The sequence below is a fragment of the Spironucleus salmonicida genome, chromosome 2, assembly GCF_000497125.1.
Source record: "Spironucleus salmonicida strain ATCC 50377 chromosome 2, whole genome shotgun sequence".
Taxonomy (NCBI): Eukaryota; Fornicata; order Diplomonadida; family Hexamitidae; genus Spironucleus; species Spironucleus salmonicida.
In genome coordinates this window covers 418,215-445,435 of record NC_090597.1, presented here as the reverse complement: position 1 = coordinate 445,435, position 27,221 = coordinate 418,215, and the positions used below count along the sequence as shown (strand labels likewise).

Sequence of the window (27,221 nt, the reverse complement as noted above, 5' to 3'; positions counted from 1 at the left end):
TATTAGGAATATTAATATTACGCTGAATTTTATCAGCACTTTTTTTAATTCAGTATACTTAAGTATTATAATCAATAGTTAATATGAGTGAACAATACATATAAAGATATAAATATAATTTATATGTATTATATTATTATTTATTAAAATATATTTTCTTAAACCTTAGTTACCGTGAATACGTTCATCGTCCTTATTAAAAGAAATAAGGAGAAATAATATTAATATGTAAATACATAGTATACTTATTTTGATGAAATTTTAAGTCTGAAAAGTGTTATGATAAGTTTAATCTACTTATCAACTCTTATTTCTACTATTTTTTAATATTATGATATATGATTATTCGACAATGTAAGATCATACTGCTCTAGATGATGCAAATAAGATAGCAACAATATTTTATCAATTTTAAAGCGAATAATGCTTAATAATGATTAAGTTTATATATTAAATAATAATAAGTATACTGTAAATTGCATATACCCATTCTAATAATATAGTTAAGTATGGACATATAATTTTTTTCTTATTGTTAACAAATTCGAGATAAAAAGAGAAATCAATATATTTATCATAATACGAAATAATTATTAAAATTTACGTGAAAGGAAACTATCATTCATTATTTTTAATGAATAATATAAAATATATTTGAGAATATTTCTTTAAAAAATATAAGTATTTTATTTTTATATAAACATCTTTTTTATATAAAATTTATATATTACGTTAAATTTTTCAAATATAACATTATTATATTAATGAAATAGTTAGTTTATTCAAAATTTAAATCCATTTTATCTTCAATTGACTAAATTTTGACATGACACACTATACTAAATTAATTTTCTAAAAATAATAGGAATATTAACTACTTTAAAGCAATATTAATAATTTTGTTGGGAAAAAATCACAATACAATCAAAATATAAAATTATTAGCAGATGAATCCATTAAAAACCCATTTCTATTCATATTTCAAAAGTCTCTGAAATTATAATTATCATATAACTCTATTTATTATAAAATGCCAGAACCATAGAATTATTATGGAAACTGCTCTAGAAACCTCGATCTGCAACTCCACTCACTCGACTGTGCTACTAACTCATATTGTCCTCTTCCTAACTATAAAGACGACGTGATGTGTAAAAAATGTCACGTTAACATGCTCCCTGGAAAGAAGTGCAACTGTGCAGACAACCTACGAGAAAACTGTGCTGAGTGTACCGGAATCTAGTGCTCCAAGTGCATAACTGGTTATACTCTGTCTAACAACCGTTGTATTCTCTCCCAAGATAACTGCAACAACGATTCGGCAGTCTGCCCGCACGAGTACTTCTGTCCCCAATAGTCTGGTGCCAAATGCCAAAAGTGCGGCGGAATAAACATTTAAGGAATCTGTAACTGCGTCGGTAAAGCCATAGCAGGATGCCAGAGCTGTGATGTCGACTTCTGCTCAAAGTGCATTGTGGGATTAATCTTGGTAAATGGGAAATGCGAACGTACGATCATTTAAAAATCTTGCTAGGTCAGCAATAACTGTGACGTAGGATATCATTGTAGCGGCGGTAAATGTAACAGCTGTTCTACGAGTACGGACCCAGGTGTTCGATGCTATTGTGAGGATTATGATACAATAGATGGATGTAAGGTATGCGACGTTGGCGGAGTTGGCTGCAGGACCTGTGCCCAAGGTTTGACCTTTGGAACGGTTTTCAACTAGGAATATAAAAGTTGCTAGGACCCAAAGACTTGTATTTCAGGCGGTAACCCAAACAACCCCACGAGTTCAAACTGCACAAAAGGGTTCTACTGCGACGAAAGCGGTCTGGTTTGCCGATCTTGCGATACGATGTATCTCAGCGAAGGATGTAACTGCAACCCACATCGAAAGCTCTATAATTGCATTAGGTGCAAAAACGCAGAATGTGATGAATGCGGATACGGATTTTTCATGTCACGAATTAGCACTGGGACCAACTGCATAGCTAACTATTGTACGAACGAGACGAGCTTGTGCTTGAATAATTATGCCTGCCCGGCGTGGACGCAGGGAATGGCGGCTTGTGAGGCCTGCGAGGTTGGTTAAACGGTACCGTGCTAGTGCTTTTACCTGTAAAACTGCGAGACGTGCGATCTTAATGCCAAGACGTGCAAAACCTGTCTTCCCGGCTTCGATTTCAACAAAGAAAGGCGCTGCGTGGCGAAGTCGAACGTTTGCAGCCCCTTAAAGGAGTCCTTTACATGTACTGTAGGGTTTATGTGCAATGGAGATCCTGGAGATGATTGTTAGGAATGCGCGAGTATTGCAGAGGGCCAGTTTTGCAATTGCGACTTGACGCTCCAAGAAAACTGCAAGAAATGCAACGGGACCTAATGCGAAGTTTGCATTGATAAATATCTGGCTATCGAGGGGGTTTGCGTACCCAATATGTGCGGAGAGCCCAAAAACACGCAAAACTGCATTGACGGGTACTACTGTCCGAACAGCGCGGCATCGGGAACCGAGGTTTGTAAGAAATGTCATGATTAGCAGCAGGAATGCAAGTGCGGGCTTCTCCCCAGCTGTTAAACGTGTGGTTCTATAGCTAATACTTGCGGGTCCTGCTTCTCTGGCTATGATTTGTAATCTAGTAACAAACAATGCGTTTTGAAGGGCGATATCTGCGACTTCGCCCACGGCTCCACGCTTTGCACGACGGGAAAGTTCTGCGACGGCAAATTCGGAGACGCATGCGTATCTTGTGATACCATGACCATAAAAAAGGTCTGCAAATGCGGAAGCGCGTTGTTCCAAAACTGTAAGTAATGTAATTCGGAGAATAGTGGCTGCGAGGCCTGCATTGACGGCTACTTTCCGTACAACAACATCTGCGTCACAAACACCTGCAATTCTGGTGGGCCCTCAAGCACCTGTGCATTGGGAAATTACTGCCCTGATGGGAGCAGCGGCACGGTTAACTGCTAGCTATGCACATAATCATCATCTAACGCCTGCTAATGCGGGGCCAACTTCTGCCAAACCTGCGGTAGCGCCAGTAACTCCTGTGGTTCATGCATTGCCGGATACGAATTAGATGCGAAGAATTAATGTAGTCTGAAGGGAAATATATGCGATTCGAATGGTAAATCAACATTGTGTAATGACGACTTTTACTGTAATGATAGTTTTGGAGCAATTTGCGTCAGCTGTGGATAGATCAAGATACACGAATCCTGCCACTGCAGCGGGGACGACATCAAGAACTGTAACAAATGCAGCAGTGGAAGCTGCACGAGCTGCCTTACCGGGTTTGAGCTGCTACATGGGGCCTGCGCCGAAAATAACTGCGGGGATGATCTTTCGGCGACCAAATGCCTTCCCCAACACCACTGTCCGCCTGACTCGGCAGCAAACGCAAAGTGCGAGCCATGCTCAATTGCGGTAGACGCAGCGTGCAACTGCGGAACGGCAGATAACTGTAAAACCTGCGGAATTCTATCCAACACTTGCCAGACGTGCACGAGCGGCCATGTATTCAATCCTTCCACTTTGTAATGCGCTAAAATCACCAATGAAACTAAAAATATATGCGACCAAGATAACAAGTCTTCGAGGTGCAACAACTCGTTCTTCTGCAATGGCTAGTTCGGCGAGGTCTGCCTTCCCTGCAACCAGCTGACGAGTGGGAAGTCGTGCAACTGCGACGGAACCATGCGCGAAAACTGCATTTTCTGCGAAGATAAGCTGTGCAAGCTCTGCATTGCTGGGCTGGACCTCCTCAAGGGCGAGTGCAAGCCTAACAAATGCGGGCCAGCAAACTCCTGCTTCAACGGCTTCTTCTGTCCTTCTAATGATGCAGAAGCCAGCTGCGAGCTCTGCACCACCTCATCGGCTAAGGAATGCAAATGCTCGGAGGCCAAAAACTGCCAGACCTGCTCGGCGTACCAAGACAGCTGCCAGACCTGCCTGGAGGGCTTTCTGCTCGTGAACGGCTTCTGCCAACCCAAAGTCAGCTGCCTTGACACCTCTGACTGCCCAGTAAACTAGTACTGCGACGAGACTGCCAGCGAGTGCAACGTCTGCGGAAAATAGGACAAAGCCTGCAACTGCGGCGACTCGATAAACTGTGTCGCGTGCAGTGCTGCCGGAACCTGCTCCAGCTGCCTGCCGGGGTACGGGCCCGACTCTCAGAACTCCTGCTCGGTGCCGATTTGCAGCATCAATGTTCCGGCGGGGCACTACTGCAGCGGCCCCAATGATACGAAAGAATGCCCTGCGGTCCAAAACCAGTGCAACTGCGGCAGCGCGTAGAACTGCGCCACCTGCACCGCGGACAACAAGGGCTGCGCCACCTGCATGGCGGGGTCGGTGATGATCAACAAGCAGTGCATGGTGAGCCCTCCAGGCTTCACAGGGGTCTGCGAGAACACCCAGGACTCGTCCTTCTGCCTCACCGGGCATGCTTGTATTTTGCCACCTTCCTGCTCTCTGTGCGAGCATGTATCCACAGGCTATTTCTGCAACTGCGAGGGGAACCAGTTCGACACCTGCACGAGCTGCGACGGGAACAAGTGCGCAGGCTGCTTTACCGGATACGTACTGGTCGATCAGGTCTGCAAGGTGATGTGCAAGACGGACGATAACTGCTTGGTAGGTGAAATGTGCGGTGCCTCCCAGTCCTGCGAGCCTTGCAACGGCGGGAAGTCGTGCAACTGCGCCGGCATGTTAAACTGCGCAAACTGCAGCGGCACGAAATGCTTCGCCTGCACTCCGGAGTGGAAGTTGAGCACGGCAAATTAATGTGACTCCTGCGCCGAGGGGTTTGAAATGGTCGAACACACCTGCGTCCCGATAGAAGAATAGCGCAATGAGTCGCTGTTCATAGCGAACATAACCGGTATGGTGGTAGCTGCGGTGGCCGCGGTAGGCATAATAGCCGGCGTGTCCATATTTTACGCCAAGCGCCCTAAGAAATACAGCTTCCAGCACAGTATGGCAAAGTGAGAGGTTTAATATTTATTTTGTGAAATGCTATATTTATTCACTATTTTGCTCACTATCAATGGTTTATTTTATCTTAAATGCTAATAGGCAAGTATGTTTATCAGAACAGAGTAAAGTGAAACTTTAGATAATAGGAACCACGTAATCTACTTTTACATCAGTAAGCATTCTGTAATTGTTATGACGTATAAGTTTACATCAAATGTTATAGTTTTAAGCAAATTTTGATATAAATTTTTACTGTGGAAGCTTTAATTTAATACACTATTTATTGAAAGACAGTTAACAATAATAATATTATTTTAATACCTAGCTTTATTATTTTACACCTATTAATCGCTTATTTCCTATAAATTAACCATTCTAGATAGCTTAAGTAAAAATATTCAAAATATTTTAAGTAAGAGTGCCTAAAGTTAAGTTAAATAATAAGTTAATTTAATTCGAACTTATTAACAGTAGACGCTATACCAATAATTTCGTAGCTAAATTAATATCACTTCTTAAAAATTTATGCAAACAGTAAGTAGTAGTTTGTTATCAAGACTAGTTTAGTGATTTACGGTAACTAGTAGTATTTATATAAATAGATTCACCACTTAGGCGAAATACGGTCCAGTAGCGTCTTAGTGGTAATTTGTTGTTAATATAACCAAATATTAAATCAAACTACCCTCGATATGAAATAAATCATCTACAGGTTTCCATGTTCGTATTTTAGAAAAGTATCAATACATATTATAATTGTATTTAGCAAAGTAAACACTTTTAGGGAAATGCCTAGATCCAGCGTAATCAGCTTTTGTGTATGGCGATCTCCTTATGCAAGGAATAGGTGTCTATGGCTAGTTTAAGTAATTTATGAAGCATGATACTTTCTGCATAATTTTCATATAGAGCTAAGTACGTTCTAGGCTAATAAGGAAATATTATATAGTTGCGGAAATACCACATCAGTACGATGGTGCAGTGGGAGCATTCTTGCAATTTAACATTTCAATGTGACCATTCATATGACAGATAGTTATTAAGAGACCTGGGTTCGATTCCTAGTCGTGCTAACTTATTTATTAATTACGTCAAGGTACGCAATTTCCATATTATGATTATAGCTTGTATGCAGCATTTACTATATGCGTCCTGTATATTATAATAAAGCGCATCTAGCCCAATCCTCGTATAAGCCATATCCTAAAATTAAGATATTTATCACATTATATGTATCTGACTGTTTATGGAAACTTACTGCACAATGGTCATACTCACATCCGTTTATGAGAATGGGCCAAAAATTGAAGTTAAAAGTATTAATTTAGCAGCAGCATTTACAATTATACAACCCAGTAGTCACCTACTAACATCCTCTGAAACTAATCATTTTTCAGTACAATGGCTAATGACAATCACAAGATAATGCTTATAACTCTCGCGACTAGAATACATGAAGGTTGTGAAAGTTTTACTTAAACTCTCAGTAAAGCATTTTCCTTAACCTCTCCTATATAATACCATCCGATATCTACCTCAAAAGCTTTAACGCCAATAGCATTTAAAATAGGTAAAATGCCACTCAAAATAACTAGCCGCTCGAGTCCTTGCTCTGGCCTAAAATGTTTGCACCATAATCGCGATTAACATGGAATCTCCGTTTCCTAGCGACGATTACAAATACCTCATCCCCGAATATTAAAGCTATCCCACCTAAGATTCCCATGACGATGCAAATAATCGTATTTGACGAAATTTTTTCCACGCAGAGCCGGGGATTGCCAGCACAACTACTATATTCTCCTTTTTCAGCACATGACCATCATGCCATGCTCAGCATAAATTTTCTTAGCCGCAGTTGCTCAGCTAATTTATTTGGCCCCGCAATCACACTTTTCGCCCTCTACCAGTCCTGCACAGCTGACGCAAGCACCCCACGCACGCTATTTCCAACTGCGCACTAAACGCATTTCTCTTTTTCGCACATCCTACAAGACTTCATCGTCATTCCACCGCACTTGCACTCCTAATTTTAAATTTTACCGCCAGAACGCACTCTTAAATTGCCCAAACACTCACAACGACCTATACCTCTCAATATCGCAGTCCCGGCAACCCTCAATCTAGCCCACAAACTGCCCCGCACTACTCTATTCCACTGCTTATTCCCCACAAATCACATTACCGCACGAATTTTCACCCCAAAGCCCTCAAAATGCACTCACTCGCACCCCATAAACTCGCAAACCCACTCCAAATCAGTCCCAGAACAGTCGCTCAGCGCCGCCTTCGCCGCGGAGTTCGCGCTATCAGAAATGACCCCCACGACAAACATCCCGCTCGCGCGCGCCCCGCGGAGCCCCGCGACGGTGTCCTCGAAGACGACCGCGCGCGAAACCTGCCCTCCCAGGCCCTCCAGACAGCGCAGGTACACCGCGGGGTCCGGCTTCGAGGCGCCAGCCTCCTCGCACGTGACCAGGCAGTCCACGAGGCGCGCGAACTGCGGGAAGTGCTGGAAGACGATTTCCAGCATTTCGCGCCCCGCGGCGGTCGCGATTCCGACCTTTTTCCCGCGCGCCTTGAGCAGCGCGAGCAGCGGCAGCGCGCCGCGGACGAACGAGCAGGCGGGGTACACCCGGGCCACGATCGCGAAGAGGTCCGCTTGGAGCGTCGGCACGTCCGCGGCGAGCGTGAACTTTGCGCGCAGATAGGCCATGTAGGCCGCGCAGCTCAAGCCGTTGATCTCCTCCTCGACCGCCTTACGGTCGAAATCAGGGACCCCGTGCATGTGCAATAGCTCGCGGTCGATTTGGGATGCCTTGCCGACGGTGTCGAAGAGCGTGCCATCGAAGTCGAAAACGAAGAAATCAGCACTTTTCAGGAAGTCCATTTCTATGGATATCATATAATACAAAATAAAGCTGTTAAAAAATCACCAGTCCAAATGTGATTGCTTCGCGTTTTGGTTTGCGGACTGCTTCGGCTTTGACGACTGCTGCACAGTCGGTTTTCTGATCTGGGGGACGTGGAACTATGGCTTTTGGGGTGTTTCCTAGGTGGTTATAATCGGCTGTTGGTGGGGAAGGTGTTCTGTGGTTTTTATCTCGAACATATCAAGCAGATCCTCTACTTGTGGCACCTAAGGTGATGGGGTAAGCTATATCTCTTGCTGAGGTTACGTGAACGTTTAATTTTAGATAACTTGCTATTATGGAACAATAGGTTGTTAGTATTAAACCTATTATTGTTGCGGTGCCTGATATTATGGTTATTAGGGTATTGGTTGCTATAATTATTACTAAAATTAAGGTTTATTGTACTATTGTATTTGTTACATAGGTTACTGGGAGAACATATGAGGAGGCTGAACTTATTAAGTATGATTTTGTTAAATAAGTTAATTCATATTAGGCTATGGTTGAACTTAAGGCTAAAATTATTATTATTGTTATTAGTATTATTATTGCGGCTGCTATTATATTTGCTAAGGCTATTATTATACCTGATGTTGAGCAACAACGACTAAGCCTTATCTAATTTAGCTTTCTTATTCGGCATTAGCTCTCCAATAATTCTTCATATATTTTTATTCTATAAATTTAACACGCTTATGATCTTCATTTTCCTTCGGTTTTTGGATTTCAGGTGGCGCATTACACATATGTATTTTATTTGCCAATTCGTTACCAATCATCTAATCAAATTAATCTTAAATCCACCTATCCATATTTATAGATTTTACCTTTGAAATAGCTCTTCCTAAGTTTCTGTGTTATCCAGAACATTTAATACAGACGAATATACCGTGATTGAAAACAGCCCATCTCGGACCTTTTGAAGTGCAATCAGCGCATTCTTCGTTTACTGCATGTTTTTAGAGTTACTCTAGTTGTGTTTTAAGAGACAGCTCTAAAGACGTCCAAGGACCTTTAGTAGACATCTGGATTGAGAAGTGGGTAGATTAATAATCATATATTAATGATTTAATTTTATACTACATAAAAATAGATATTTATATAAATCCTTATTATCTTATTAAACAAAAATAAAATACTATCAATGTTACTATTAAAATATACTTATAATCATTTATAACAAAATTACATTAAAGATTATAGAATAATGAAATTTTTGATATAAATAAGTTAATTAAAAAATTAGTGATTTTAAACAGTAATTATAATATTATATTAAAATATAAGAGTCTTGCTTCCGTTTCAAATTAATTCTCCGCAAAATGGATACTCAAACTATTTCTTATCTGAACACAGCTGTAGCCGAATAACTTTCAAATGCTTTAGCTGAGGCTATCTGCAGAAAACCTGCCGATGCCATTGAATTCATTGGTAATTATTTAATTGAGGTAAGCAAAGAAGTTGAAAAGTGAAAAAAATATTTAAATTTACCAAATTTGTACCTAAGATTTGTTTAGTTTTGCATATCAGCCAAAACTGTTAGTATAATTTCGCTTTCATAAATAACTTTATTAATATTGACAAATTAAGTCTAGTTTACTTTTCTACTGTTAAAATTGTCGACCTGAAAATACTCATGAGGCACTGTTACTTGGTAATTAACTCTTATCATTAGGTTTATAAGGTTAATAAAATGAAGATAACAATTAATTATTTTAAATTATATTTATATATTCTATATACTTGGTTCATTAAATTATAAAATGGCGGATTTCCCACTCATTACTGATCCTACTCTTCCTGTAAACAGAGAAAACTTAGCATTGCCTCCTAGGGCAGAACTTGGTGAGGTAGAATTATAAAAAGGTAATATAGAGGATTATCGTTTTGATTTGGAGCGTCAAGAGGCTCTTTAGACAGCCGAGGTAACTAAACTGCATACTGATTATTTAGAAAAACATCCTGAGCTTAGGAGTATAATCAGCGATCTTTTAAGCTCAGTGCTAATGGATAAACCAAGTAACGTATATCAGTATTTTGCTGATTATTTTGATGGTGTAAAGTGAAGATCATTATTTAAAGTAAAGCTGTGTATGCTTGTTAGTAAATTTGGTTAGGAGGACAAAATTAACTAGTATTATTTTATCATGATTGATATATTTATATATAATTTATGATAATACATAGTGTAAGTTTACAGTTTTTATAAACAAACTTTTCTTCATTATATATAAGCAAATTATGAGATTTTCTAATTTAATTTGCCATTCCCATTTTTTTCAGAGAAAACAAAATATTAACGTTATTATATAAATAACTAAGTAATAGATTATTCCAAACCATCCGCAAAATGCCTTAATTAAACGCATGTCATGAAATGAAGAAACATCTTAGATAACTTCAATCTCTTTTAAACCCCAAATAGGCCACTATTAATCTCTCCAGAGCTACAATCTTAGGGTTCAAAAAGATATGGGATAGGAATTTTTTCAGCACAGCAGAATTTGTTGAAGTCGACTAAATTTCTATCTAGTAAATTGAATAACTTTTTGAAAAGACTGGATATATATCAAAATAATAAGCAAGCGATGTTATAGCTGCGATTGATCAAATTGAAGATATTATAAAACATCGTGAGACTGATATGTATGGGCAGGAACTATCGCAATCTATGGGAATGTCTTCATGGAAGTTAAATACAGGTTCAATTTAGGTTTAAATTGACGATTTAAATAGTGAAATTGCAGAAAAGAACGCATTGATTCAAGAATTAAATGATGAGATTTAGAGATTAAAAAGTAATAAGGTAACATAGAACAATAAACCAAAAACGCCTTCTATTTTAGGTAAAATTCCTACTGAAATTAAACCTGAAAAGGAATAGCCTCAACCATCTTATGTTTGTAATGATAATGTTGCAGCTAAAGTTGAAGTTGAAGGATGTTTTTATTACTAATATTAATAATAATATAACAACGATTTATGCGGTTCAGTTAATATATAAAACGAAAATAAAATGATTGTTAACATACTAAAAGATAGGATGTTTGAGTTAGGTGCTTGCCAAGAAGAGATAGATTAAATTCTTAGGGATGTACCTCGCATGGAAAAGGTGAAATGTGTCAAAAAAGTATGTGAAAGATTACTGGAAATTATGAGGAAAGATATGTCTGAGGAGATGATAAGCATAATTCTTTAAGGTAGACCTTGTGTTGTGTGAAATACATTTCTTTATTTATCTTTATTATACTTTAATAATAGTAGTAATTACTAAACATTATATTAATAACTATACTTATATTATATTCTTATATTTATGAATAGGTCCCGTTCCTTTCACTTCCACTAATGCAACCATAATAGCCTATTCCAGCCATGTAAGCAATGCCAATGTATAACCCTTATATGTACATGATGTAACCATAAATGGTACCTTAGTAAATTGAAAAGACTCAAGAAATCGTAAAATGCGAATGCATTTGTGAAACTTGTAAGTGTGAGGTTGTTAAAGCTGAATTAGTTCTTGAAATTAATACTAAAGTAACTGAAATGAAGAAACTTGCTTTTGATACGCAAAAATAGGCTTGGACTGCCTACGGAAAAGCTATGGGCTTTATCTGAACGTATTTGTCACTGAATAATCATGTGTTTATTGAATAATTTAATAACATATATCAACGACTTAATCATATCATTATTAATAAAATTATATCAATGAGTTTATTTGTTTTCTTTAAATTACAATTACCATAGTACTTAATTATTATATTAATTTATTATTTAGTTCGTAGTATTAGTACCAACAAGCAATATCTTATTCATGTGATATATAATTAATTTTTTAAATAGTTAAATCTTATTTAATGTTCTTAGATAAGTTTCTTTAAAAATTTAAATGATGATTCAATTATTTTAGTTATAGTCAACTAGAATCATGATTCAGGTTGCCTTAATAATCATTTAATTTATAAAATTCGTTATTCATCATTTAATACGTCAGAATTAAACGCATAGAAGGATAAAGTAATAGATTATTCATTTTTGGATTTAAATAATAATTAATTTACAATTAATATATAGCTATAGATTTTTTAGATTTAGTAAATAATGGAAATAAATCAGAGGCTTGATTTCGCTGTATCAATAATTATTGATACAATAGTTCCTAAGGAGCTTCCTATTACAAGACCAAAATTAAGGCATAAAGTCATAAAATTAGCAGCATGTGTATGATTTGTTTCTGGCTTCATAATCGTACCATATTTGCAGAAAATTGCACACATAAACCAACCATTTGAAACAGCGAATAAAATCATAACTATCCACGCAAACAAGTCGTTATGCACCAACGGTAATCCATCAGGTTTTTAGCCCACCTAAGCTGGGCTACTAGTACCACTAGGCCAGTGATAATATGGGACAATTTGTACAATAAATAATGCGATGAAAGAAAGCCTAATAATCGCAGCGATAAAAAGGCTCTTGACACTCCAAAAGCTAAGTCCCCATTTCCAAGATGGGAATTATCTTCCAACCCAATCACCTAGCATGAACCATGAAAACATTATAATTGACCACCAATCACCATATTTTCCAGATTCATTCGTTTTAAACATGGAATAACATAAGATTTAAATAGTAATCGCAGGGAATAAAGTTAATGTAACAAAAAAGATTAAAAATAAGGATAATCCAGGCATCCATAAATTTTTAGCAGCGTCAATAAATCTTGATCCGGGTGCATCATTTATTTAAATTTTCGTCAATTTCTGCATGAAAAATCGTTTCCTATCTTATGAATCAAATTCCAGTTATTTAGTAGTATAAATTTTTGTTATTTTGAAGTAACCGATAAATGAAGCTATTATAAACAGTGAACCTATAGCAAAATACAATATTGTGGTGTAGTAGAGATATGAGTCATAATTAGCATCCTTACTGTTAAATGGTATAATTGGTTTAGTTAAAATTTTAATTAATTATGCTACCATTCCAGCAACACCTGAACCACTATTCACAGCAACTATATATTTTACATCTAGTGAAGCTGCAAGTCCCATTAATGTAGGGAAGTATATTCCTGCGCAAATTCCAGAGAATACACAGCATATGAGAATAATAGCCATTCTCATTTTCTGATTGTATGTAATTAACTAGACAAATGGAACGGTGAGCATAATGCACAACTAAACAGACCAACAAAGTATTAGTCTGAAACGTACAGTAAGTGTTACTGAGTATCTCATCATTAAGATAGATGTAGCAGCCGTACAAACATTATTTACTAGAGAAATACCAGTAAGCAATGTACTAGGGAACTAGTTAAACCAATAATCTACTGGTACTATAAAGCAGTTAAAAGGAATAAGGAAGGTAATACCAAATAGTAAGAATATCCACCATGCTAGTTTATTTGGCTTTTCCTCAACTTTTGTATATAACTCAGGCTATGCCGCGTCGACTGTTTATGAGTCTATCTATTTAATTTCTATATCGGCATCAACATTTTCTGTCATTTTTAAAACATAAGGAATAGAATTCTATGAAGTAAAACTATATTATTCATAATTAGATATTTTCGAATTATTATACAATTAATTAATATATAATTAAAATTATTGAACGTAACTGGTTTTCCCGGAATCTTTAAGCTATTTTTTCTAACTCTGAAATAATAAATGAATAGCGGTAAAAGCTTAAAGCTAGTCTCATTATTTAAGAGGCATAATATGATTTATTAGAAATCTAAAAGCCTATATAAAAGACTTATTAATAAAATATATCAATTTATGCTAACAATACGAAAAACTATTTTCTCAACAATAATTTAGATAAATATAAAAGACTCAAACCATCAACAATTTCGAAAACAGGCCAATAATTCATGATAAGTTTGCTTGTCTAAGTTAAAAACAGATATTTTTAGACACAACGCCCTAATCATTTTCTAAGTAATTTACTATGAGCATATATCCTAATAATCTACTGCTTGGTGTTACCGTAACTTGTAACAACCTCTATCATACAAATATCAACAAATTGGCAAAAACCAATAATCTGACACATAAAACATGCTAAAAATTAAAGTTATGATATTTAAAAACTCTCTTAATGGAATATTGCCTATTCTCGTCGCATTTCTAAGCTGAGTATTTTCGACTCCATTTTGCATTTTCAAATATATAATTATTATATCTTTAATAACACAAATTATTAATTAAAAAGTAGCCAAAATATGCTTCTCTGAAGATCAAACTATTATTCATTACATTATATTACTGCTAATTATACCAGAGAAAAGCTTAATTCTATGATTTACAGAGCCCCCAAAGTAACTTTTCACTAACTTCTTTATACCAGCCACTAGCGGGCCAAAATTCGCACATTCCGTCCACGGATTTCCAACAAAAGCTAAAATTTCTAACCCATCACTAATCTATTATATCATGCGTCATTTTTCGACTCCCACCAGCTCGGTTTCGCCTTCTGCGCTCCATTTTATTTTATTCATTATTATATATAATATTATAATATTAATAAAAATTATCCACTCCACTATTTTTTATTACCGCGTTTTCGCAGTATTCTACGTCATGAAAACGATACCCCGCTACCGCATTTTCCTTCTCCAGCACCATACTTATCCAATTTTAATACTAGACTAGTTTTTGTTATATCAGTTGAAGCGATAATACTCGCTAAGTATTCTTTAGTAATTTTACTAAATTTGGACAATTTGGGGGCGCAGGAAACCGCTGAAAGGGACTTTAAACGAATTATCGAATAAAAATATTTTTCCAAGTGATATAACGTCCAAATTTTTATTTTAATGATATAACGCTTATAAACCAAATTTGCAAATTCTCGCAGTCTAAATACAAGTATTTAACACATTAAAATGGTAATACACCTTCCGATTCGTTCCCTTCCAATACTCATAAAAATTTTATACAACTGATGTAACGAGTAAATATCGAAAATTCAAAATTTACCCGCTAAACGAACGCTACGAAAATTTTGAGTTTTTCGTCTTTTGCGAGGCCGAAACGCCAGAAAATCGACTTTCTCGCGCGGCGCTGAAGTTTTCAGTTAAATTTGAACATTTTCACGTACTTGATGTGCGCGATAACGAAAAATTTTGCGGAAAGGCGAAATTTTGTGAGTATTTTTGAAGAAATTTTTCGTTAAGTGAGTTAATGGTGGAGTGGAAAATTGTAAATTTTTGTGGAAGGGAAATTTTTTTGGGGACAAGTGCGTATTAAACAAATTGCGATATTTAGAGATAGGTTGCATCGAAAAAAAGGAATGGTTTTTTGCGAAATTTGTATATGAAGATATAATAATATAATAATATAGGTGTTGGAATTTTCATTTTACCGTAATATTGGATGAACCACATTTTAAATAGTTAATATACAGATATTATAACTACAATATTGAGGTTTTAGAGCAAATTCAACTCCCTAAAAATAAGTATTTATATTGGTATATTATGTACCGTTGTTATATCCCTTTCTTTTAAAATGGGGTGTCTCTGCAAAGATCCGAAAGCTAACTTTTTCATTGCAGCGGTTTTCAACCAATGCCAAGTGAACACTCTACATATAGTTTCATTTGTATTTGGTTGGCTTTCGATATTCTGTTGGATTGTAGCGCTGTATCCTTAAATTCGTGTCAATTTCCTCATTAAAGAGACGGAAGCTATTTCCCTTATCTTTATCATTTAGTGGATTGGTGGTGATATTTGTAGCGCGGTTTCCACAACTGTTCTTAAGCTTCTTTTTACATAGTAGTTTTTGGCTCTTTTTTATTGCGCTATTGACGTTGTTTTAATATTCCAACTGGTATATTATCGTCTTCCACTAGCTAAAAAACTAAGGGAAAAACGTATGAGCACTAAAGTTGGATTTGCTGAGGGTTAATTTTATGCATTTATGGTAAGCATGGTTGTGATCGGGATTTGCTGCTATGGGGTTCCTGCTGGCAATCTTATGCAGCATGCACCTAATTAGTATCCTTAATGTTAAGATAATGTACCTGTAACAGGGGGAATTTATTACTTTGGGCTTGTTCTGTCTTACTTAACTATTCCACTTTATGGTCTTTCTAAGCCAGGTTAAATTTACAAAAACTACAAAAGAAAATGTACAGAAGGACTTGCTAGCGGTATGTTTCTTTGCACATTTTCTGGTAATGTTTTTTAATTTATTTCTCTGATGTGTGATATTGCCAATGGGGCTTCTGCCTTAGATTAAGCGCCTTTCATTTTCTCCTGCACTTGGCCAGCATTATGCGATTTAATTATTTTATGGTAAGTTTGGTACTATGGTAGATAGGGTTTATCTTAGGATAATAAGCTAAATGATGATGTCACAGAGACAAACATGGAGACAGTCACAACTGAGGAAATTAATGTTCATGAGTGAGTGTATTTAATATATTTTCATATTAGTAAGTTGTTTTTTTAAGATTCTGAATGAATTAAGTAGTTAATATTGTAGATTAAGCTAACTAAAATATAAATATATGCTATTTTATCAGCTACTTAATTGTCAGAAGAAATAGTATCAATATAATTAAACATGTAAATACAAAATTAATTAACATAATAAATAATTATATTATAACTTCGTAATACTATACTTGAACAAGAATGAATAGAATTTTATATTAAATTGTTTAACTGAATGATATATTACATTCATTATCATGTTGATAAAACAAATTTATAAGAAACATTATGACTAGTACGCCCATCGGGTATGTTCATTAAAAGATTCCCGTATATATTATATATAATAACAATCATATGTTTAAATAATGGCAATCACCTTCTAGACTTCTTTGTAGCTTTCAGAAGATTCATTAGTGCTATTAGTTTAAGTATGGTATCAATTAAGCAAAGTAAAACTACTATACCAGCTAAAGTAAATACAATATAATATACAATGCTGTATTATCCATTACTTACCTAGTATCCAGTTACAACAAATGTAAATCCTTTTCCAGATATAGTAATAACAGATAAAATATCCGGGTCATAAAGATTTTATATTTCTTTAGTATCAGTACTTTCGAAGAGTACAATAGGATTATCAAAATCAAATTTTATGGATGTTACTGCATTAATAGAGTCAGGTAGTGTTAAATCTTATATATTTTTACTATAATATTTCATGTCTACTACCATAGTTGAGTCCATTTGAGTACAAAGCCGTGTAATAGGAAAGCTGCGAGCTATTTCTAACTCGACACTGAAACTAGTTTCAGATATAATTTTTGTGACTACTCTTCTGAAACAAACTACTACCTAAACACCAGGAGATCCTACTATTACATTCATAACCATATCAGTATAGCTGGCAATATCTAAATATATTCTCGTAATATCTAAGTTATTACGTAACAATCTTAATTTATCTCTACATTCCTAATCGTAACATCTCTGAGATAAAAAGTTTTAGTTCGGGTCGTAATAAGATTGAACAAATTAAAACATGATAATAGTACTACAAACTTCAGCAGTTAGGCGATATATAATTTTAGTAAAATTCTCCATATTATTTGCAAATACATCTTATATGGTCTTATTTTAAGTTATATTGAATTAAATATAAAAATTATCTATTAGAAATTGCGCTTATACATTTTCAAAAAATCCTCCAACTCGGCCTATGATGACGTTCTCAAAGACAATCTCGGTCGAATAAATTACTCCATCAGATGGTATGAAAAATTTTATCAGAGGAGTCGTAAATGGTTACTGAATATCATCCACATAGTCATCATAGTTCCAGCATTTTATTGAACTTTCGGCAACTTCACAATTTTAATCAGTTCCGTCTCTTAATATGGTTATAGTTCCAGCTTTTTAGTTAAATTAATACTAAAATTCTATAGCTTATAATTTTATCTCAGCTAAGCATGCTTATGTTAATGCTAGCTCAAAATTGAAATTAGATAATTGCACCATAAATAAGCTTTTATCCTAGTCAAAGCAGCGGTCCATCTGGGCGACCTGCCTGCCGAGGAAGACGACCCGGACGAGCGTCCAGTAGGCCAGGTTGGAGATGTTGAGCTCTGCGAACGTGGGAAGAGACTCCAGGGCAGCAGGAGTTGACGTTATGACGGTTTGAGTCATAACTACCTACGAGAAGCTGGAGTAGTTGAACCTCGGCTGGATAAACGTGATAGGAGCCCAGTCGTTGTAAAACGTCACGGTGAGGTTGACCTCGTCCTGGAACTGCTGGCATTCCGGGTTGAGAAACGACTCGAGCACCACCGTCGTCGTCTGCAGGTTCTCGTTGTACTGCAGCTGCGCGCTGGTGTAGCAGGAGGCTACCTGCTAGTTTAACAATAAGATCATTTAATTTAAGTTACAATAATAAGTGTTAAAATAAAATATTAGTATTGTATGTTTAGAAATTTTAGACTACTTGATATTATTATTAATTATCTATACTTTGTAATTAACCTATTTACCATGTTACATTGATATATAGTATTATAAGGTAGTGCTTAGTAAGAAAAAATAGGAATTTATTCTGTCAAGTAATAAAACATCAATGGTTTATATTATATAAGTTTTAGAATTGATTAAAAGAAATTATAATAAGTTTTGAATTATTGATTATAATTTATTTTAAAACAGCTTTCGATTCAGTAAAATTGTAAATCTCAAATTTATTAAATAAAAAATTATGTGTTTATAGGTTTGAATTAACATATAACTTTCTAAGATGGTAATCTTTTTAAAAAGTAATATCTTAAATTATCATAAAATAAATAAAATACAGCATTTTATTAAAATATTTTTAATCTGTAATTACAGCTTACTTTTATGTTTAGTTTAAAACTAATATATAAGTTTATAAGCAATATTACAGATGTTCTGAGAGCGAGCCTTATTATTAAAAATGTTTACCATTTTATGAAATTAATACATAACATACTTTCTGAATATTATTCATAACTATCATTAGTTATTTTTATTGCTAATTTATTTTTATTATTAGATACTTTATGTTATTAATATTTTTAGTTTCTTAATAGATAAATTTATTAATACTGAAATTAGTAGAAATAAAATTATTATATATATTATTAGACTAAGATTACATAGTTATATGATTTTCGAAAATGAATACACCGAACCTTATTAAATCTTTCTTTCAATAAAATTTAATAATTAACACCTGCTCAGTATTTACTATTAATAAGCGCTCGCGTTTTCTAATATAAAATGATACATTCTTTAAGGTATATTATTTATTATATAATTTCTAGTTTAGGGTATTATGCTTAAGACTGCTCACATTTGGAATTATTACATGCATTAATTTTAATACTATCATATATAGCATAGTTTTTATCATTATCATTCACTATGGTGATATTTTCGTATACTTATGATTCTTTATAATTTTAATCATTTTTTACTATAAATAATTTCTTTTTGATTTGATTTACGATCGCAAATAATTATTTATGAGAATAAAGCAACTAGGTAATAGGTTAATAATGTTTATTTAATTAACAATAAGCATTAAGACTTTTGATAACTAAAATTAAAGTATTTTTTGTAAACATTTAAACCGTGACTGCAATACTATTAAAATAAATAACTATGCAAGAGTAATTTATAATCATTCATAGTTTTCTTGATTTTTTAGATGCTTTGAGAATATTAACTAAAACTATTAATTTTATAATAGTATCTACTAAGCAAAGAGTTATTAATATCCCAGCGATTGTAAATACTATATAATAGACTAAATTATATTCTCCACTACATATCTAGTATCCAGCTACAATAAATTAAAAGCCTTTTCCAGATAAAGTCATAATACCCAATACTCCTTCATGTCTTAATTCTTAAATAGCAGCGTCATCATCACTTTCAAAACAAACGATCGGATTCTAAAAATCGAATTATACTGTTTTTACAGCATTAATTTTGTCTTTTTATGATAAATTTGTTGTATCCTTACTATAAAATAATGCATCTACTGTCATATTGTTTGTCATTCTGTTACAAAATGGAGAGATTGAGAACATTCCAGCCTGTTCTAGCTATACGCAAAAACTATTTTTAGATGTTATAGTAGTAACCTGTCGTCTAAAGCATGCTACTATCTACTCAACAGGGGATCCAACAATTATGTTCATGTTCATTTCAGTATAACTGACAAGGTCAAGATATAGTCTAGCTGTATCTAAGTTTGTTCTAATTAACTTTAGATTGTCTATACATTCTTAGTCATAGCATTTTTGTGATAAAATACGTTAAAAAGGATCATAATATGTTTATACAAATTAAAGCATTATAACTGTTGTCCCAATTTCAGCTGTAATACGGTAAATAATTTTAGTAAAGTCTCCTATATTATCTGCAAAAATAGCCTAAATTGTTTCATTTTTAGTTATGTCAAACTATATGTAATAATTATCTAAGAAAAATTAAGCCTAACAATTCTCAAAAAATCCTCCCACACGACCGATTACAACCTTCTCAAATACTATTTCTGTTGAATATATCACATCGTCTTATGGAATAAAAAATTTTATGAGAGGAGTGGTGAAAGGTTGTTATACATCATCTAAATAGTCATCATAATTCCAACATCTAAGTGATGTGTCAAGGATCTCACAATTTTAACCAACACCAGTTCGTATTATTTATACTGTCCCAGCTTTCATATTAAATTAATACTGAAACTCCAATGAATGGACTCGTATTTCTTCTAAGCAGGCTGGAGTTAAGCCAAGGACGAAGCTAAAGTTAGTAAGTTAAACTTCAAATTAACTGCGGCTCTAGTCAAAGCAGCGGTCCATCTGGGCGACCTGCCTGCCGAGGAAGACGACCCGGACGAGCGTCCAGTAGGCCAGGTTGGAGATGTTGAGCTCTGCAAACGTGGGAAGAGACTCCAGGGCAGCAGGAGTTGACTTTATGACGGTTTGAGTCATAACTACCTACGAGAAGCTGGAGTAATTGAACCTCGGCTGGATAAACGTGATAGGAGCCCAGTCGTTGTAAAACGTCACGGTGAGGTTGATCTCGTCCTGGAACTGCTGGCATTCCGGGTTGAGAAACGACTCGAGCACCACCGTCGTCGTCTGCAGGTTCTCGTTGTACTGCAGCTGCGCGCTGGTGTAGCAGGAGGCTAGCTAAACGCACAGTACGTTGAGCATTTTGGAAACTACGAATATCTCATAGTTTTATATAGTTTATAGTTAGTTAGAAAACTAGGTTTTTACTTCAATTTATTTTTTAAACTACTAATCTTATAATTATATTATAATTTACATAATATTAATATATTAAAAACTAAATTATCAAATTCCACTTCTTTTTAAATTCACTTTGTTAACATATATAATTGATATTATTTTTCACTCCAAAATTAGCTATTATTATATATTTTCTAATCAACTTCGCTTTTCACGTTTCACCTTTCTTTCGACGTTTCGCGCCAACCCCAACACGATTTTATCGATTTTAAACCCGAACTGCAGAATTTCATTTCACTGATTTCGCGCTAATCGCCCAGCATTTTAATGTCACCTACTTACCCCAAATCTTGCGTTTTAGCCATTTAAATTTCATCAGATTTCATCAGATTTCATCAGATTTCATCAAAATCCCCAAAATCACCTGATATAACACCCCAAATTTCATCAAAATCCCCTCACTAACTGATATAACACCCCAACTCAACTCAACTCAACCCCCTCACTACCTGAACGCATCCGGACTGGTCCAGTTGAACTCCCTGAAATTCTTGTCCTCCTCCGCCGTAACGCCGTCCTGCGCGGTGCTCGGGGCGAGCGTGGGCGGCTCCTGCGTGAACCTGGGGTCGAAATGCGCCACGAGGTTGTCAGGCATGATGTACTTGTAGATGCTGTCGCCCGAATTCTGCGCCAGGCGGCCCTCGACGGCCTTTATGCAGTTCTCCTCGATTTTGATCTTCTGCGGCGGCGGGACCTCCCTGCGCGCCAGTTTCTCCCAATTCACGCCCTGGAAGAGCTCGAAATCGCGCAATTCGGCCATCGTGGGCCGGTCCTTGGGGCGCCGCTGCATGCAGGCCAGAATGAGCTGCCGCGCGGGCTCCGAAACGTGCGCCGGGAAGATGACGTTTCCGCGCAGAATCCGCCTGTAGAGCTCGCTGCGATTCGGAGCCGTTCCGGCGCCGTTTCCGTAGCTGAACGGCGCCTGGCCGACGAGCATTTCGTACAGGAGCGCCCCGACGCTCCAGACGTCAACGGCCTTCCCGTGCGCGACGCTGGCGACGATTTCGGCGCTCAGGTAATCCGGCGTCCCGCAGAAAGTTTTCGTAGAATATCCGATTGAATCTGTAGAATCGGCCGAAACGCCGCACTTCGCGAGGCCGAAATCGGTCAAAACGACGTGTCCGTAGCCGTCCAGAAGCAGGTTTTCGGGCTTCGTGTCCCTGAAAACGATGTCGAATTCGTGCAAATATTCGAAGGCGAGAACGGCCTCCGCGAGGTAGAAAATGGACAGAATTTCAGGAAACTGGCCCTGTTTCTTCAGGTGGTGGAACATTTCGCCGCCCAGCGCGAAGTCCAGAATGAAGAAAAGGCGCGTTCTGGTCTGGAAGGAATGGTGCAGTTTCACGCAGTACGGGTGCGTCACGGACTGCAAAATCGTGTGCTCGGCGCGCAGGTGGTTCAGCTGCTTCCTGTCGATTACTGCGCGTTTTTTGAGCACTTTCATCGCGAAAAAGCGGTTGTCGTCAACGCGCCGCACGAGAAATACCTGGCCGAAACTGCCTTTTCCGACGCTGGCGACCAGTTCGAAATTCTGCGGTTTCATGAGCTTTTCTGCCGAATTTGGGGGCTTCGGGAAGCGCGGGAGCTTCGAAAGGTGGTGCATGGCCAGCGGGTTCGCGTTTCCGTGGTTTAGCGGCGGCGATTGCGGCTGGATTTTTTGGACCGTTAGCGGGGCGTTTTGCTGGGAGGTTTGTTAGGATATTGGCTGCGTTTGGGCGATTTTTGGGGTCTGCGGCGGTTCCTCGCCCTGAACGGTCAAAATCTCGTCGTCGTAGAAGATCTGGCCGAGTTTGAGCTCCCTCCAGGCCTCTATGATCTGCGCGACCTGGTCTGCCTCGTCGGTTTCGAAAATAACGGGCTCGATGAGCGAAATCGCAAAGGCGTTTTTGTTGGTCCGTGAGACGTGCAGGCCGTGAATTTACGACGCTTTTTTGTCAAATTTTTGCGAGGCGGAAGAGACAGCATTCGGAGCTAATGATAGCGTTTTCTGTGTTTTCTTACCGAACTTCGAGGTGCGCGTTAGGAGGAAGTTTAAGGGGTGCATTAAATTTTTTGAAGTGGTGAAAACTGATAGATATATCATTATTATATAAATTTAATTTTAAGTTAGAAATATGTATTATTGGAGTGGGGAAAAAGATTAAGTGAAAGCACTTTAAAAATTAAGAAAAAAATACTAAAAATAATGTCCGCTGGTCCTAATTAGCGTTAGATTATGTTGCGGGCTTGGTGACGTCGGAGAGCTATCAAAATTGGAGTTTCCATTTAAGTTTATTTTTAACGTTGATTTTAGATGTATGTAATAAATACAACTTTCTTAATTGTGATTTTGAGTCTCCTTTAATAGATAATAAGCAAATGTTTAACAAATAAAGAATACGCAATAAAGTTCATATTTTTAGCATCAAATATCAATCCATAACCTGATATATAAATAGCACTTATATTGAAAAAAATTGCGCAATTTTACCACTCCAAATTTAATGGAAGACGAATCACCAGAAGTACCTATTATTAATATAGGAAGATACGACGGTCCTAGAAATGAACTTGGCGAGCGTCATGGACGTGGACGTTCGGAATATCCTAATAAAGATGTGTATGTTGGAAACTTTGAATCCGGTCTCCGCTCTGGTCAGGGTACTTATCGTTTTGCTTATCTAGGTGTTAAGTATCATGGTGCTTATTAAAATGGACTCAGAAATGGTCGCGGTACTATGAGATACGCTAATGGTACAGTTTATGAGGGAGAATTTGTAAATTCAGTGAGAGAAGGCTACGGCAGAATAGAATACCCTAATCTCGATTATTATGAAGGTGAATGGCTTAAAGGCCTTCCTCACGGAAAGGGTAAGTATTACTATCGTTCATGTGACTCAATTTCTACTGGGACTTTTGAATTTGGTAGAATAATTTAAGGTGAGTTGACACTCAGAGATGGTAGCAAGTGGATTGGTGGATTTAGATTAAATTAGCCATTCGGAGAAGGTAAGTGGGTTAATGGTAACTGGGAATAGTAGGGAGAATTTATTGAAATCAATCCAATTATTAAAGAAGAGGAAGAGATAGAAAACGAGAATGAGAATGAGAATGAAGAGGACATTGAAAAATCTATTGAGGATGAGATGGCTGAAGACTAAGAAAAGTTAGATTAGAAGAAAGAGGGTGAAGAAGGCGAAGAAGAAAAAGAGCCAGAGGAAGAAGGTGCTGAAAAGCCTGATCCAAGAGAGAAGACATTAAGGTCATTATTACCACCTAAAAGAGTCAGAAAAACTATTAAATATGAAATCGGTAAAATTGAAGATATGAAGAGTATTAAGTTAAGATGGGTACCTGTGGAACTTCCTAGGCATGTAGGTGTTCAGTGAGCTGATAAATTAATATATTGAGCCATGTTACGACTATTGAAGAATGTTTAGATTACTTGTCTTTGAATAATTTGATGTAGGGATAAAAAACTTAATTTTATATTAATAGATTAAATATTTGTGAATTATCATCTCATTCGTAAATATGGCATAAGTCTCTGTAATATAAACTATTCATCTGTAACATATTCACCATGAAATAGTGCTATAGTTTCAAAAATAACCCTATCTTATTCAACCATAGATTTTAGCCCAAATGTATCATTTTTGTATATATCCCGTTCATAATACAGTTCTGCTTCTGAGTCAGAATTAACTTTCCATACCCCAAAAATGCACTTTACCATGGTGAAATAGTTTCATCAGTTTCTCCTCCAAATAAAATAATTTTATCTACTGACATAAAATTTATTTTCCTTTACTGATTATATCGTCGTTAATTATCTATAAATGGCAAAGATCTAGCATTTTTAGTGAATGCTTTTAATTTATACGGATTTCTCCAATATTGAGAAGGTGCGATATTAACCTAAATAATCCTAGAATACTCTAACAAAAAGATCAATTTCTAGACAAGCCTAGGTAATTATTTTCCCCAACACTTAGATTAAACCCCACAGAAAAACCCGCCCTATGGACCCGAGAGAGAAATAAATCTAACCATTGGAGCCATTTCATGATTAAATTCTTCTAACAAAGCTCTCATTAAATATGCACCTTAACTATGTCCAACACCAATATATCCATGCGTAGTAATTTTATGTTAATTGATACATTATACTAGAAGCTTTATTTGGTGTGATATATCCATAAACATGGAGTCCCATTTACCACTTCCAATTTCACAGTTTACTACAATTGTGTCGGGAATTTCCTTTTTAATCATCTTCCTCATATAATCAAGGTAATTTCAGATTAGGAATAACCATGAACCAAGACAATACGATATTGAGCAAGTAAGATTCCAAACATTCTAAAAATGAAATCAATTTTAATTAGAATCATAAATAAATGCATTATATTATTATATTGATATGATTATCAATAAGCTTATATAAAATATTCAATCCGTAAATATTTTACAGTATCTTTTTAACACTGAAGTACCTAAGTATGTTTTGATTTTTTGTCGTAAAATGATATACTGGTACAGGACCATAACATAATAATTATATTATTTACTTTTACTTTATTTTGCTTTAGGAGATTAATTTTCAATTCATGCTTATTTATTTACCACTCCAAATTCTGAAAATTGACCAAATTTTGGAGCCCACTTAATAATCATTTTTAATTAATAATTATAGCTACCAGTTCTAGAATCAACTACTAAACATATGCAACTACGTTTTTAAGAATTCTAGTAAACAGTAACGATGGATAACTCCAAATACTTTAGTATCTAAAGTACTATGATGAAAATATACCCACTTCTAGATTAAGTCATTATTTTAACTAAGGCATACACTAGCATCAGCTGCTGTAAAATAATTACTATCCAGTTATTTATTTTTATAAATATTGACCTGCTTGATATTTTAATGAGGTTGTGGGGAGCAAGGGCTAAAATAACAGCTGATACTAAATCTTTTATCACAAAATGATATATATGAGAATGAGAACGTATAATAGTAGAAACACTAGCTAGTGCAAGATGAAAATACTTCCAGTTAAATTTAATGAGCAAGTAGAATGATAAAAAAGCACATACACTAGATATAAATAAAGTATCCAATGACTTCGTTCAACGCTGTATAAATATAATGCGAAGATATTTGTGAAGAATGGATTAAAACACAATTTATGGATCACAAAGCTATTGATTAGCTATAAGTTGGTATAAGGGAGTATGTAAACATAAAGCATAAACATCCTCTAAACCTTGTACGTGAAGTTTACTGTTTAGACTATGTGGTGATTCATTTATGGGATATTGCTACACAGTGAAATTTTGCAATAAAATAGTGGAAGTAATAAATTGTAAGATATATTCAATATATTGCTAAGCTCTATAATGATTATTTAACACTCTTAACTATAGAGAGTTACTTACTTCATTTGAATCAATATAATTTACATAAGACATAAAAGAAGACTAATTGGAACTATAAGAATCAATAGATATAAGTTTTCATGCCAATAAAAGGACTTAAAATTGTTCTAATATGTATCAGCAAAATGTCGCAATTTTTGAGTTACAGAATGGAAAGATAAAAATACCAAAGTTGTATGTGTTGGCCACACCGAGTATGTTATTTATTACTTACGATGCTGGTGGAAATTAGTACGATAGGTTGTCACCTGGGAAATAAATATCTAATAGCAAATATGGGAGAGTTGTATAACTTTACGTATTATCTTTAAATCATTTAATAGAACGCAAGCTAAGTTTTTGGGCTACTCATGTATTTTTGTATCTTTTGTAGATTTGTCTTGCTAGCAGTTTTTGTTCTGGTAAAATTTGAATCAAAATTTAACATATGACTTAGAAAATACTTGGATAAATTATTACTTAGTCTTATATATGATTTGCCTATAATAAAGTACTGATAAATTCATGATACTTTCCCTATATAATAGGAACATATTTCTAAAACTAAAAAACTAATGTGAATGCTTCTGATGTCAGTTTACATGCATGCTGCAGTAAATGCTAAGGTAAGTTTA

General features: G+C 35.6%; 14 protein-coding genes and 1 non-coding gene across 15 annotated transcripts; 8 read left to right on the top strand and 7 right to left on the bottom strand. All coding sequences in view use genetic code 6, as the record gives it.

The window, feature by feature from the left end:
• Positions 1–1,030: 1,030 nt before the first annotated feature.
• SS50377_21467 (Cysteine-rich membrane protein 1) lies at positions 1,031–4,993 on the top strand (the record flags this gene model as incomplete). The annotated part of the gene is made up of 1 exon (XM_067905389.1): positions 1,031–4,993. One exon carries the CDS (start codon positions 1,031–1,033, stop codon positions 4,991–4,993), a length of 3,963 nt encoding a protein of 1,320 aa, XP_067766706.1.
• Positions 4,994–5,948: 955 nt separating this feature from the next.
• SS50377_t20022 lies at positions 5,949–6,054 on the top strand. The gene is made up of 2 exons: positions 5,949–5,985; positions 6,020–6,054. It is a non-coding gene; the product is annotated as a tRNA-Gln (tRNA).
• A 1,148-nt stretch (positions 6,055–7,202) lies between these two features.
• SS50377_21466 (Beta-phosphoglucomutase) lies at positions 7,203–7,871 on the bottom strand (the record flags this gene model as incomplete). Its single annotated transcript, XM_067905388.1, has 1 exon — positions 7,203–7,871. One exon carries the CDS (start codon positions 7,869–7,871, stop codon positions 7,203–7,205), a length of 669 nt encoding a protein of 222 aa, XP_067766705.1.
• Positions 7,872–7,913: 42 nt separating this feature from the next.
• SS50377_21465 (putative GTPase activating protein for ARF) lies at positions 7,914–8,921 on the bottom strand (the record flags this gene model as incomplete). The annotated part of the gene is made up of 1 exon (XM_067905387.1): positions 7,914–8,921. One exon carries the CDS (start codon positions 8,919–8,921, stop codon positions 7,914–7,916), a length of 1,008 nt encoding a protein of 335 aa, XP_067766704.1.
• Positions 8,922–9,218: 297 nt separating this feature from the next.
• On the top strand, positions 9,219–9,368 carry SS50377_21464 (Dpy-30 motif-containing protein; the record flags this gene model as incomplete). Its single annotated transcript, XM_067905386.1, has 1 exon — positions 9,219–9,368. One exon carries the CDS (start codon positions 9,219–9,221, stop codon positions 9,366–9,368), a length of 150 nt encoding a protein of 49 aa, XP_067766703.1.
• A 291-nt stretch (positions 9,369–9,659) lies between these two features.
• On the top strand, positions 9,660–9,962 carry SS50377_21463 (uncharacterized protein; the record flags this gene model as incomplete). Its single annotated transcript, XM_067905385.1, has 1 exon — positions 9,660–9,962. The coding sequence occupies one exon, from the start codon at positions 9,660–9,662 to the stop codon at positions 9,960–9,962; it is 303 nt and encodes a 100-aa protein (XP_067766702.1).
• A 284-nt stretch (positions 9,963–10,246) lies between these two features.
• SS50377_21462 (uncharacterized protein) lies at positions 10,247–11,116 on the top strand (the record flags this gene model as incomplete). Its single annotated transcript, XM_067905384.1, has 1 exon — positions 10,247–11,116. The coding sequence occupies one exon, from the start codon at positions 10,247–10,249 to the stop codon at positions 11,114–11,116; it is 870 nt and encodes a 289-aa protein (XP_067766701.1).
• Positions 11,117–11,244: 128 nt separating this feature from the next.
• On the top strand, positions 11,245–11,517 carry SS50377_21461 (uncharacterized protein; the record flags this gene model as incomplete). The annotated part of the gene is made up of 1 exon (XM_067905383.1): positions 11,245–11,517. The coding sequence occupies one exon, from the start codon at positions 11,245–11,247 to the stop codon at positions 11,515–11,517; it is 273 nt and encodes a 90-aa protein (XP_067766700.1).
• Positions 11,518–12,014: 497 nt separating this feature from the next.
• Positions 12,015–13,412, bottom strand: SS50377_21460 (Nucleoside transporter; the record flags this gene model as incomplete). Its single annotated transcript, XM_067905382.1, has 1 exon — positions 12,015–13,412. One exon carries the CDS (start codon positions 13,410–13,412, stop codon positions 12,015–12,017), a length of 1,398 nt encoding a protein of 465 aa, XP_067766699.1.
• Positions 13,413–15,419: 2,007 nt separating this feature from the next.
• On the top strand, positions 15,420–16,322 carry SS50377_21459 (Seven transmembrane protein 1; the record flags this gene model as incomplete). Its single annotated transcript, XM_067905381.1, has 1 exon — positions 15,420–16,322. One exon carries the CDS (start codon positions 15,420–15,422, stop codon positions 16,320–16,322), a length of 903 nt encoding a protein of 300 aa, XP_067766698.1.
• A 401-nt stretch (positions 16,323–16,723) lies between these two features.
• SS50377_21458 (uncharacterized protein) lies at positions 16,724–18,262 on the bottom strand (the record flags this gene model as incomplete). Its single annotated transcript, XM_067905380.1, has 1 exon — positions 16,724–18,262. One exon carries the CDS (start codon positions 18,260–18,262, stop codon positions 16,724–16,726), a length of 1,539 nt encoding a protein of 512 aa, XP_067766697.1.
• A 1,283-nt stretch (positions 18,263–19,545) lies between these two features.
• SS50377_21457 (uncharacterized protein) lies at positions 19,546–21,087 on the bottom strand (the record flags this gene model as incomplete). The annotated part of the gene is made up of 1 exon (XM_067905379.1): positions 19,546–21,087. The coding sequence occupies one exon, from the start codon at positions 21,085–21,087 to the stop codon at positions 19,546–19,548; it is 1,542 nt and encodes a 513-aa protein (XP_067766696.1).
• Positions 21,088–21,628: 541 nt separating this feature from the next.
• SS50377_21456 (Kinase, AGC Akt) lies at positions 21,629–23,230 on the bottom strand (the record flags this gene model as incomplete). The annotated part of the gene is made up of 1 exon (XM_067905378.1): positions 21,629–23,230. The coding sequence occupies one exon, from the start codon at positions 23,228–23,230 to the stop codon at positions 21,629–21,631; it is 1,602 nt and encodes a 533-aa protein (XP_067766695.1).
• A 439-nt stretch (positions 23,231–23,669) lies between these two features.
• Positions 23,670–24,554, top strand: SS50377_21455 (putative Phosphatidylinositol-4-phosphate 5-kinase; the record flags this gene model as incomplete). Its single annotated transcript, XM_067905377.1, has 1 exon — positions 23,670–24,554. The coding sequence occupies one exon, from the start codon at positions 23,670–23,672 to the stop codon at positions 24,552–24,554; it is 885 nt and encodes a 294-aa protein (XP_067766694.1).
• Positions 24,555–24,687: 133 nt separating this feature from the next.
• Positions 24,688–25,440, bottom strand: SS50377_21454 (Palmitoyl-protein thioesterase; the record flags this gene model as incomplete). Its single annotated transcript, XM_067905376.1, has 1 exon — positions 24,688–25,440. One exon carries the CDS (start codon positions 25,438–25,440, stop codon positions 24,688–24,690), a length of 753 nt encoding a protein of 250 aa, XP_067766693.1.
• Between the last annotated feature and the right edge of the window lie 1,781 nt (positions 25,441–27,221).